This window comes from Podarcis vaucheri, assembly GCF_965113315.1.
Source record: "Podarcis vaucheri genome assembly, chromosome: 6".
Taxonomy (NCBI): Eukaryota; Metazoa; Chordata; class Lepidosauria; order Squamata; family Lacertidae; genus Podarcis; species Podarcis vaucheri.
In genome coordinates, this window is record NC_138764.1 from 55,309,929 (window position 1) to 55,322,556 (window position 12,628).

Here is a 12,628-nt window from a genome sequence, read left to right on the forward strand (position 1 = left end):
CAAGTGAGGATACAAAACATGGAGAATCAGAAGGGAAGGAGAGCCAAAGAACACTCAGCCCTGGGTACAAAGCTCACAGAAAATAGAAAACAGCTACAGAAGCCTTGGGTGTGTGCCAGCACATTTCAGCCAGTCCCCTTAGAGCCACCCACAGAAGCCGGGCAAGGGGGATAAAGTGAAGGGACTGCCTCAGAAGAATGTACTTTGAATTAACCAGAAGTCTGCTAGTAATCCTCACTGCATTAATCCACTTGACGCTATCAATTTAAAAGAGGATCCCAGAAATAGGAGGTATTTGAATACCACCATCATAATTGATGTTCTGTAATCTTAGAAAATCAAGTCCTTTTAATATAGTGCCTTGTGAGGATATTTCCTAATGTTAGGTGGCAGTGCCACATTGTGGGTTCTGTCAGTTAGTGCAGCAAGTACTGTTTCCCGCTTCCTCAGGATACCCCCTAAATTGCAGGATGTTCAACCTGAATGGATTAGACAGGTACAGGAAGTTTACTTTTAAGATGCTATTTTATTAATTTATAGATCATATAATTTACTCCTTTCATATTTCTGGGAAGCATGTTGATCCTCCAATTTACTGAGCGCAGGTGTGAAACATGTAATCTTGATCTACCTCAGTCTGGCTTCAGGTGGTTTTGAGACCTAGTCAGCGTTAGTGGTCCTGATGGATGACCTTGATCACAGGAGACACAGGAGAGTGTGACCCTGCAGCTCACTCTTTTTTGACAACAATCATGGTACCCACTTGGACCAGCAGTGTTGGGTGGGGATTTGTGGCACTTTACTTCACTGGTTTTGTTCCTTTCTGCAGGACCTTTCAGAGAATGACTCTGGAGGACTATAAACCCCTGGCATTTTTACTATTGGGTCTCTCACGGTACCATCACATCCCCAATGCTTCTAAACATCTACCAGGTTACCTAAATAACCACCATATCCCTTATAAACCAGCCAGATCACAGCACTCTTCTGAAGCCCTCCTGACATAGATAAGGTTTCTACGGGAACCAACATTTAGCGTAGCAGCACAGATGCTCTGGAACATTGTTTCAAGACTTACCACTTTGATAATTTGTCACCGATAAAAGTTGCTTTCTCCACTCATTTTTAGATGATTTATTTGATTCCTTGTTGGTAATTTGATCTGTATTTTATGTTGTTTTATTGTACAGTATACTGCCATTATTTTTTTCTATGACTTGGCAGTTCATACACTTAGAAACAGAAAATAAACAATGTAGAGAAATTCCAGAACTGCGTAAGTACTGTGGTACCTCGGGTTAAGTACTTAATTTGTTCCAGAGGTCCATTCTTAACCTGAAACTGTTCTTAACCTGAAGCACCACTTTAGCTAATGGGGCCTCCTGCTGCCGCCGCGCCACCGGAGCACGATTTCTGTTCTTATCCTGAAGCAAAGTTCTTAACCCAAGGTAATATTTCTGGGTTAGTGGAGTCTGTAACCTGAAGCATATGTAACCTGAAGTGTATGTAACCCGAGGTACCACTGTACACAAAATGTTGTGAGAGGGAAAGGACCATATCAGAGCCAGTACTGATAGGAAGGCAATTAGGACTATGCAAGGACTAAGATCAATGGATGATTTTGGGCTTGCGGTTCAGGTTTTGGATAGTGAAGGTCTGTAAGTCATGAGTTATTAGACTGAAGGCTGCAGCATCTGTTACATGGCTAAAAGGGTTTGGCAACATGGTTAACAAAGTCTATGTAGCAGGGGTTGAATAAAGCTTAGGGTTTTTTACACGTTGATATGTATTTGATTATCTTTTCACACCCAGCTCAGAAATACCATCTCCCCTCAAAGGAGTACGAAGACAAGCTTTCTAACAGAAAGAATGCCCTTTCAGAAGAGCTATTGCATGTTCCTGCTATACTGAGATCACCCAATTAATTAGATACATAAAATTCTGATTTCCCCCGAGTTTAATGACAGTACAAAACATCAGAAAAACCGACAGTTCTACATGCATCCCTTGGCCAATCATATACATGGTACTGGTCCTTTTTATCCACAATAACACAAGGAGCAATTTCCCTTTCCTGGTTCTGATCAAAAGGACATTTACTATTAACAATAGCTATTAAGTACTGACCAATGTTTCAGTTCATAATCCATTTACTCCAAAGCTGTCCTAGTAATGTACATTGGATTGATCCAGAATAAATGGCATCTGAACTATAAACCAGTTAGCTCACAATAATTTTACTATTAAAAATAAAGGGAATGACAAGTACAGGTCTGCTTTTACTTATACAGGTTACAGAATAGATGCCTTGTACAAAAAACCAAACAAACCAATCACACAGCACATTTAGTTCTGCTTGGAGAAGTACTCTCTACTCTTCTGAACATCAGGCTTGATAGTGTCTTTCCCAGGATGCCAGCCAGCAGGACACACTGAGGAGATAATAATATTAACTTTTAAGTTACTCCTGGAGTACAGACCGAAAACAGCATACAAAGAACTAAGTTGTTATGTCCATCACTAGACTTCACACAAGATGACTTGGATCAGTACAAGCTCTGTCATCTATTTGACGTCATCTTCTGGAACTAGCAGCAGTCACCACCCCACCTCTCCTACAGATGGGCTTCTTGATGCAATTGTGTACCTGAGTTGTACAGGACAGCTGCCTCTTGGAAAAACCGAAGCGATTCAGTGTTTATGCATCTAAAATACTAGCCAAAAAAATGCCTGACAGCAACAGAAGACTGAAATAATGACTGAGAGCAGGGAGGTTGGATGGAATATGGGCCAGAGTTGAGAGTGAAAGACTAGTATTATGTGTCCATTGAAAAATAACAGCTGAAAGAGTCACTTTGAGGGACTGAATGAAATGGGAATGAGATTAGAGAGCCAATGAGAGGCATATGTAGAAAAGGATAGACATTATGAAATGAAATTATGAAAAAGTCTGTACACAGTCCTGGACGTTATGTTCCTTAAGTAAATACATGTTTCTGTTTTAACTGTTCTGGTCAGGGTAGAGTCTAACGTAAATATATTTCATTGACTAAGAATATAAAAGAGGAGCCCTATTGCTTTCTGTAAGTAAATAGGTGGTTGATGCAGGTATTTTAAGGAAAGTCTTGATTCAGTGAAAAAGGAGGAATGCCCTTACTGCCCACCTGGAAACAAACCTTTGCAAGGGAGCCTGGGAATATCACAATATGGTGGCAATGTGGCGGAATAGTAATATATAAGGGTTATAACTGACATTTATTTGTTGGCAGCAGGGAAGGAAAAAAGGGTGCATGTTGTGCCTTGAGGGGGCACAAAATATACCGTATTTTTCTGCGTATAAGTCTAGGGTTTTCCCCTAAAAAATAATGTTAAAAATTAGGGAGCGTCTTATATATGGATAGTGCTGAGTTTGGATTGGCGATTGGTTGTTGCTGCAAAAATACTTGGGGGTGTCTTATAGATGGAAAAATACGGTATGTTCTGTAGGAAATGGCCTCAACAAGAATCCCACAGAGAAGACAAGCAAATAATGTGAGGTGCCAACGCTTTCCCTAACACAGTCCCCAAATGCAACATTTGAGATTTCTTCCCATGGGAATGAATAGTAGCTACTCACTTATGTGGGAAAATGCTACTGTGTATATGGGATACTGTCTTTACAGGGACAGCAGTTACTGTCTACCTCTGACTCTAGTTTCTCGGTGGAAAGATGTTCTGCCCCTCCACCAGCTGTCAATACTATCTCTTATTTGTCCTGTAGATATGGCTAGAAACAAGAGAGACTCTTAAAAGCCTATTTCTATTTACCTATTCCTGGACTTTTTTTTAGCCATACAAGATGCTACTCAAGAATTGGATTTTTATCAATGAGATACTGTTTTAGAGAACTATAGTCCTAGATTTTCACATTTATGTTTCTTTAAACATAGTATCCCCTTTTGCAGGGAAGAGGATACACCATGAACTGTTAAGTGCATCCTCCTTTTTCACTGAGAAACTTACTGCAGTTCTTGCTTGCCTAGCCTGAACTTGACAGTCTTACCTTCTCCATGTTTGTCTGTAAACTGAAAAGCCTGAACTAGCCGGAGTGTTTCATCAACTGAGCGACCAACAGGGAGATCATTGATTGTGATCTGGCGCAAGATTCCCTTATCATCAATGATGAAAAGTCCCCTAAAGAGAAAAGGCACACACACAAACACTTAAATGTATGGTGGCAGAATACAAAAAACTACAAGCTAGCATTCAATACCAAGTTCTGTCCCCTTTTAGTTCTTCTGAAAACATCAAAACCAGTTCTCTTAAGATCTGGTACAACTTCCACCCTATATATAAATTAAAAGCAAAACTATATAGAGACTCATTTGCAATTCCAAGCACTAAAACCTATATAGAACATTTCATAAAGGAATGTGGTAAAACTTCCTACGTACAGCCTCTTTACCTTTCACCCTTCAAGAGACTTCTAATTTGAATGTTCAGTCTTTTGTTACAAGATACTAGCACTATTCTAAAGAACAGAGTTTAAATTTGAATTGGCGTTTTTCAACCCAGGTGCTGATAGCAGATCTGGGAAGATGCCAAACGGAGATTGCACATATTCACACATTCACTTTCCTCTTCGCAGTGAAAAGGACATTCATAATTAAGGGCAGCCTTATCAACAGGGCTAGTAAAGTGTGCATGTTGACTCAAAACTTGCATCACTTATTTTCTGTGGGCTTCTCTCTCTGATTAAGTTTTATCTTTTAGAACCTTTATCATGCAGTGCTCTATATACCACAAGTCACTAAGAGGCTGCAGTGGTAACCTTACCTGTAGGAAATGCCTTCATCTTCTTTTAATACTCCATACTTTTTAGAAATTTCACGGTTTGTGTCAGACACCAAGGGAATACGCATGGAGCCTAGTCCACCCTGTTTTTTGGGTGTGTTGATCCTGTTAACAACAAGAAGAAAGGCTTTTATAAAGCAGGTTAGTATTTCAGTAATATCCTTGTCCTTCTGTACACTTACACATTCGACTGCAGCAGAATATCTAAGAGATTCAGTGGTCTTTGCAAAAAAGGCAGTGACCCAAAACTTCCTGTCTAGTTTCAAGCGCATGTTACTGGAGTGGTGTGGGAACAGCTTCCTATTGGTCTGGTTCCACACTGCTCTTATAATATCCAATAAAGGAAACCCACATGGTTCTTACCATTCTTACCATAATGGCCAGAGAAGCAGCTTCATTGGGTCTAAGTTTACAGCTCAAGCTGCTCAAGTTCAGGGACTTAAGATGACTACACTTACAAAGCTACAGGACTGGATCAGAACAGGATTGTGAAGGGTGGGCGCAAAACCCTTAACCAACCCCCTTTCTAGCACAAATTGATTTGTGAGCAGGATGGTGTTTTCTCTCTCTTGCACAGGACATGAGGCTGGGTTAGCGGAAAAAAGAAATAACTGGCAATAGTCACTTGTTGGTAGCTGCTTCTTTCACCCATTTAACAGGCTTATAACTTTTAACGTAGGAGACCCCCAGAGAATAAAAAGGCTGAGGTCCAAATATTCTTACCAGGCAAGATGGCAAAAGTGAGAGTCGACAGAAGCACCAATCACTTCGCAGTTGATTTTTCTAAACTCCTCGGATCTGTCACTGAATGCAATGATCTCAGTTGGGCAGACAAAGGTAAAGTCAAGTGGATAGAAGAAGAACACAACATATTTCCCTGGAGAAGAAGGTAACAAGTTAAGATTCCCACCACAGCAAAGCTGGAAGCAATTCAAAAGTCACAAATTTCTGATTCCAAACATTAACAGCTTTGTGGCATTCTACCCCAGGGGTGCCCCTTTTTTGGCATGGCAGGCCAGTTGTTTATCTTCTGCCACCATGGCTAGCAAACTTTGCACACGATCACCTTACTTGTCAGTCATCTGATGTCATACTGGCACCAGTTGATTTGACAGGTGAGTTGGCCCACTAGGGAGGGGAAGAGAGAGCTATATACATCACAAAGCAGGATTGAACTCCCTGGGCATCTGCCACACCTGAGGTCACATATGGGGCAGGTGGGTGTGGTTTAAGAAAAACAGCCTAGTGAGCCTAGTTTGGACTGTAGGCTGAAGGTTTCCCACCCATGCTCTCTTCTCTCCTTGATCTCCAAATAAACAAAAGAAGTGCTGCAAATAAAAGTCATGACTATTTTCTTCCAAGCTAGCAGAAGTGACACATGCAAGGACAACATACATACTAGAACAGAATAGGGTACCTACATGCAGATGTGTTAGTAACTTTCTGAGAACTTATTTGCAATATTATCCAATGCATTTTTGTGAATGCCAACAAAACTTCCATTTCAGAACCAAAGAAGGTTATGTTGTTAGTCCAGACAGTTAAGTTAGGGTTTTATACATGTCACATACTTATCAGTACCTCAGTAAACCATTGCCTACAAATACAACATGCTTTATTGCACTGACCTTTGTACTGAGAGAGTGAGATTTCTTTGAATTGCCCATCTGGCATTACAGCCGTGGCCAGAAAGTCTGGGGCTGGCTTCCCAATGTGAGCATCTCCTGCTGACATTCTGACTGGAGCTGGAGAAAGTTTGAACTTGTTAGGTTCTGTGGCTTTTACAATGACCCACCCCAGAAGAGGAAACCCATTAGCAAAAGTTTAGCATACATTTAAAATACAATTTAGAATGTGCTGGACTGAAGAGAACTACTGCAAGTTTGTCAAGATATGGTAGGAACAACTATTTCATTACCTCAGTATTTGGACCAAAAGAAAAAGAACCTTCACTATCTGTATATTCAATACTTTAAAAAAACACAATTGATGTAGCACACAAAACAGATGTTAAATGTTCCACATGCTTTAATTTAAGCAGTATCTGCTGAGTTATAAACTCCATGGGTACAAGTAAGTAAACTCTACTTTTACCCTTCAGTATCTACTCTGCAGCACGGGGGAGCCTTCAGCCCAAGAGGTTATTTCAGGCAAGCAAGCTACGCCCATACTCTTTGATTTCAAACTACGTACCATATTTTTCGCCCCATAGGATGCACTACCCTATAGGATGCACCTAGTTTCTTTTTTGGGGGGGAATAAAGAAAAAAAATTATTTCCCCCCCCAGGCACGGGGCTGGCGCGGGGGAAGCCCGAGCTTCCCCCGACCCCAGCACAGCCTGCTATCCGCAAGCCTAGGGAGCCACGCCAGTCTCCCCAGGCTTGCGGAGAGCTGCGTGAAGCCCGGGCGCGCTCTTTAGTGCGTCCGAGGCTTCGGAATGCAGGCAGCTCTGTGCAACCTTTCGGAGCCCGGCGTGGCTTCCCGCCGAGCTCCCGAGGGTTGCGCAGAGCTGCACGAAGCCCGGGAGCACAGGCAGCTCTGCGCAACCTTTGGGAGCCCGGCGTGGCTTCGCGTCGGGCTCCCAAAGGTTGCGCAGAGCTTCCTGAAGCCTGGAGAGTGAGAGGGGTCGGTGCGCACCGACCCCTCTCGCTCTCCAGGCTTCAGCGAAAGCCTGTATTCGCCCCATAGGACGCACACACATTTCCCCTTCATTTCTGGAGGGGAAAAAGTGCGTCCTATAGGGCGAAAAATATGGTACATGGGTAAAGGAAAGCGGCCCCACCCACCAAAGCTGAACTGCAGAGTATGAAGTCACAATAGAAGTCATAGGGCCCCTCTGCCAAAGGTTTGCATAAATAATGATGAAAAAGGCCAAATGCCATCATGCATGCAGCCAGAAATTCATTCTAAAATATGTGATTCAACTAAGTTTATTTTGCCACATAATTTTAAATATCTGAACCTTAACACAACCAAATTTCTACTGTGATTGCAGCCAAGCATCACACTGCATTAGCATAGTTTTTAAGATCTAATAAGACTCAAGAGTACATACCAATCACCTTTAAATTCCAACATTAATTGTCTCAACAGAGCAGAAAAAGATTAGATGTGTGCATCCTGCCATCTTTAAGCAAACTGGAAAGATACTGAGGGAAGCACTCAGTCAAGTGTAAATGTATCAATTTTGTTTTATTCATAGATTCACAGAACTGTAGAGTTGCAAGAGACCCTCAAGGGCCATCTAGTCCAACCCCCTACAGTGCAGGAATCTCAGCTAAAGCATCCATGACAGATGGGCATCCAACCTCCACTTCAAAACCTCCAAGGAAGGAGAGTCCACAACCTCCCAAGAAAGTCTGTTCCACTGTCCAACAAGAGACACTTCAAGGGATAATCTATACTAACAACAGGAACATGAAACTTAACAGCATTATGTAGAACAAGAGTGGCTATTCTCCAGTTTAGGGCCTAATCCAACCCTCCCACAAGCATTTTTCCCCTTCCCACCATCACCCATGGGGCAGCAGGGGCAAAATGAAAAAAATATTAGATGCAGAACTGGGTTGGGGAGTGGAAAACTGTACTCTCTAGACTAAAATTATAAAAGTATTTATATGCCACCATCTGCTAAAGTATCAAGGCGGTATACAGTAAGTATATAATAAAATGCAAAACTATTAAAAATAAAAAATTAAAGGTAATGTGAAATATGCATTCTAAGCATATTTAATAAGGATGGCTGCAAACAGTTCCCAAAGGAGCAATCTGATAACCACATGAGGAGTAATAATTCCCCTTCTGGTGATCTGCCTTGATCAGCTGCATAGGGAGGGTTGTCTGACTCTGTGAGTGCATGCACATGTATGTGAAAGTGTGTACAGCCTCCAGATGTTTGAATGTGACCCTTGGGCTAAAAAATTGAAAAGGGATTTTAAACCACAATACATTTTAGTGGCTTTAGTAGTTCCCCATCAGTGTTCGAAACTCCTACAGTGGTGCCTCGCAAGACGAAATTAATTCGTTCCGCAAGTTTTTTCTTCTTGCGAGTTTTTCGTCTTGCGAAGCACGGTTTCCCATAGGAATGCATTGAAAATTAATCAATGTGTTCCTATGGAGACCGTCCGGGGACAGAGGGGAAGCGCCGCGCGCTTTCCCCTCTGTCCCCGGACCTGTTTAAAGCAAGGGGCGGTGGGGAGAAGATTGCTTCTCCCCGTTGCCTGCCCCGCAATCTCTGGGGACAGAGGGGAAGGCGCGCGCCTTCCCCTCTGTCCCCAGACCTGTTTTAAAGCAAGGGAAGGGGCAGCGGGGAGAATCGCTTCTCCCCGTTGCCGCCCCTTGGTTCAAAAGGGGTCCGGGGAGAGAGGGGAAGGCGCGCGCGCCTTCCCCTCTGTCCCCGGAGATTGCGGGGCTGGCAACGGGGAGAAGCGATCTTCTCCCCGCTGCCCCTTGCAGCTGCGTTTCCCCGCTATCCCCGGAGCTTGCTAAGAAGCGGCTAAGAAAACGAAAAACTCCTTCGTCTAGCGAGTTTTTCGTCTTCCGAGGCGTTCGTCTTGCGGGGTACCACTGTATTGTTCTAGGCGCATTTTGTGACAGGGAATTTCATTAGGGTAAGCAGTTTCTGAGCTCTGGGTGCAGTACTGCACCTAAGATTTCAGAATAAATATTCAGAGTGGAAGGAAAGGAGGACCTTTTTCTGCCTCTCCACTTCTAGCTACTCTGACAACTGGAGAAGAAACCCTCTTAAGAATATTAGGGCAAGGACTAGACCATGTGAAAAATGAACATAATATTTTAGCTGCAGTTCATTCATTTTCAGCTTTGTATTCTTGTTATAAAAAAGGGCGCCTAAACATTCCGTTGTTGCACCCATAACCTAGGTTTAAGGCGCCATTTAGCTCTGAGATTTCATAGCTCAGTTTCTAACACTGTTCCCCATACAACTTGGCTCTAGCACAAGAAAATAACAGCTGCGTTATTTTAAAAGTAAGCCTTGAGATTAGCTGTGTAATGCACAAGAAGTATTCCAAGTATAAACTTAGTACGTCCCAAAACAGGCAACGGTGCACAAATCAGAGTTCCAGATGATCATCTTAACCCCCAATATGCCAAAAATAATAGTAACACTACTCAAATCAGTGCAGTTAACTTTAAACGGTTTAGTTTTCCATTACGCAATTGTATGGAAATGAAACCGATAAGAGGAAACTCGTTCATAACTAGCTAGCCTTCGCCCATTTCAACTCTCTTGCACACTGTAGAATTCGCTTACACACTGCACATTCGCTAAATTCCATGGAGCTCAGTAGCACCTTTTCAGGTACCTGAGCCCAGGGCTACAACCTCGATCTAACTCTATAATTACATTTACAAACTGCCACCTTTCGTGGAACACAAGACAACGGCCCCTAACCCGCGGAGGCAGCAGCCTTCCAACTCCCAAATTCCCTATTTTGTGTCCAAGCATCCCCACTTCTCTCCCTACCAAAATAAAGTGCCCAACCAAACCCACCATCAGCCCATTGAAACGACCAGCGGAAGGAGCCGGCGGCCAACCCAACAGCAGCAGGCGCGGCCAGAACCGCGACGTCCTTTTAAGTTCATTGACTTAATAGCACAATTTCACTTAATAGCTCGGGCGTCGATCGCACCCAGAGCTTTTCCCCGCCCTGCAGGCTGCACTTCCCAACTTCCGAGCCTCTTTAAACCGGGATCTTTTGTTGCGCCAGGAAACCGAGGCGAAGAAGAACTCAGCTCAGCTCTCCCTCCACCTGTTGGGCTACCAGGCGCCGGGGAGCAAAGCCCAGCTAAGTTACACACAAACTCAGAGATCTCCATCAGGAAACAGTCTACAATTAATTTGACACACAAAACAGCAAATCTAAAACACTATCAGGAAGCACATTCTATTACAGCAAACGAACAGAACCTGTACGAACTGCAGGCCAGCCCTGCCCTGGCCCAGATTCTCATTTTGGACGGCGGAGAGAGGTATGCTTTACCTAATGCGAAATTATCCGCTTCCTCAAATATCCTCTTGCCGCTCCCGGCTCGAAACAAAAAAAGATCCAGCCCTGCAGGCAGTGCCCCTTCTGTTTTATAGCTTCTCAACTCTCGCGAGAGCACGAAGCCCAAGAACTTGTCGGTTGGCACCTCCTTCCCGGCTCTCCTGCTTTCTGGCGTAGCTGCTGCGCCAGCATGACTTTGCATTTTGCCGCTTTTGGTTCGCTAGCATAACTTTTGGTGGTGCTGGTTTTAGAATCGGGTGTTGTTTTTTGTAGTTGGTGGGTGTGAATCAGGGCCAACTGTACTGCACAGATCATGATAAGGTTTTTTGGGGGGGGAAAGGTGCCCCCTCCCCTTCGACAGATCGCGTGGGGAGGGGAAGAAACGTGAATTCCAGCTTCAGAGTTATGGTTGCATTAGACTCGGGTTTTATGGGTGATGCAAAGCATGCATGACTACAAAGCGACGGCGAAGGTGGTTGCAGTCGTTTCACTGAAACCGTGTTGTGCAACCGATCTGAATTGAAAATGCAAAGTCATGTGGAATAGACAGTTTGCTGTGTGAAAGGGAAGGACTTGGGGATTTGCCCAGTTAACACCACAGCTCGGTCACAAAGATGGAGCTTGAGCAAAACTTGGGTCACATAAGGAATTCCGTTTTCAAATAGATGTAACACGTTGGCATTTAAACTATCATGTCCCTTTGTTGTAAAAATGTGGAAACCTCATGGATTCTATTCATTCATGGGATCCTTCATTTCACAACTTTAGTTTTCGGTGTAGACATGTACAGTACATTGCTTCAGACAAGTTGGGTTCCTGCCATACAATTTACAACTGAACTCCTCTTCCTTGCTGACATAGGAATAGTCATAATATATTTATTTAAGGATCATACCAAAGGCCTGTCCAGTATCATGTTCCCCACAATGCACAATCAGGTGCCCCCTGGAAGGCCAAAAGCAGGAAGTGAAAACACATCCCTCTGCCTTTGTTACTCTAGAGCAGAAGTATCAAAGTACTTCTGAACCTGTAAGTGATATATAATCGTCATGACTAACAATAGCTACCTACAGTCTCCCATCTTCCTCTGTAATGAACTCAAAATTGCTGTCCCACAAAGCAAAAGACAATGGCCTGTAAATCTTGAATACAAGCAGCATTCATACACAAAATTCTCCATTTTGTGTCCAAGCATCCCAGACAACACACTGTTAACAATATGAGTAGTAAGGGTAAAGGGACCCCTGACCATTAGGTCCAGTTGTGGCCGACTCTGGGGTTGCGGCGCTCATCTCGCTTTATTGGCCGAGGGAGCTGGCGTACAGCTGCCAGGTCATGTGGCCAGCATGTCTAAGCCGCTTCTGGCGAACCAGAGCAGCGCACGGAAACACCATTTACCTTCCTGCCGGAGCGGTACCTATTTATCTACTTGCACTTTGATGTGCTTTTGAACTGCTAGGTTGGCAGGAGCAGGGACCGAGCAACGGGAGCTCACTGCCAACCTTCTGATTGGCAAGCTCTAGGCTTAGTGGTTTAGACCACAGTGCCACCTGCATTGTAGTAGTACTAGCACCTATTTTTTTACTAGAAAATGCACTGATTGTAAGTAGTATAAAATTGAATAAAATTGCTTTGTCAGTTTTCTGCTGGAATTACAACACTGAATAGCCAATAGTTCTGTTCAAACAGGTTTTATAAAACGGGAGTTGCCTGGATGTGGATTTTTCCATAATCCCAGATTACCTTTGGGCTGTTAGTGGTGAGAGAGTGTTACTTTACGCTCAGA

At 43.5% G+C, this 12,628-nt stretch overlaps 1 protein-coding gene across 2 annotated transcripts; it reads right to left on the reverse strand.

Annotated features, from left to right (window-relative positions):
- Positions 1 to 1,939: 1,939 nt before the first annotated feature.
- PRDX1 (peroxiredoxin 1) lies at positions 1,940 to 10,996 on the reverse strand. Of its 2 annotated transcripts, none has more exons than XM_082228940.1 (6): positions 10,837 to 10,996; positions 6,462 to 6,578; positions 5,557 to 5,710; positions 4,816 to 4,938; positions 4,043 to 4,173; positions 1,940 to 2,432 (listed from the first exon to the last, which is right to left on the reverse strand). In XM_082228940.1, exons 2-6 carry the CDS (start codon positions 6,565 to 6,567, stop codon positions 2,347 to 2,349), a joined length of 600 nt encoding a protein of 199 aa, XP_082085066.1. In that variant the 5' UTR covers positions 6,568 to 6,578; positions 10,837 to 10,996; the 3' UTR covers positions 1,940 to 2,346. The 2 variants fall into 2 exon arrangements, with proteins under 2 accessions (XP_082085066.1, XP_082085067.1); XM_082228941.1 differs by having other exon boundaries at positions 6,462 to 6,572; positions 10,837 to 10,955.
- Positions 10,997 to 12,628: the final 1,632 nt, after the last annotated feature.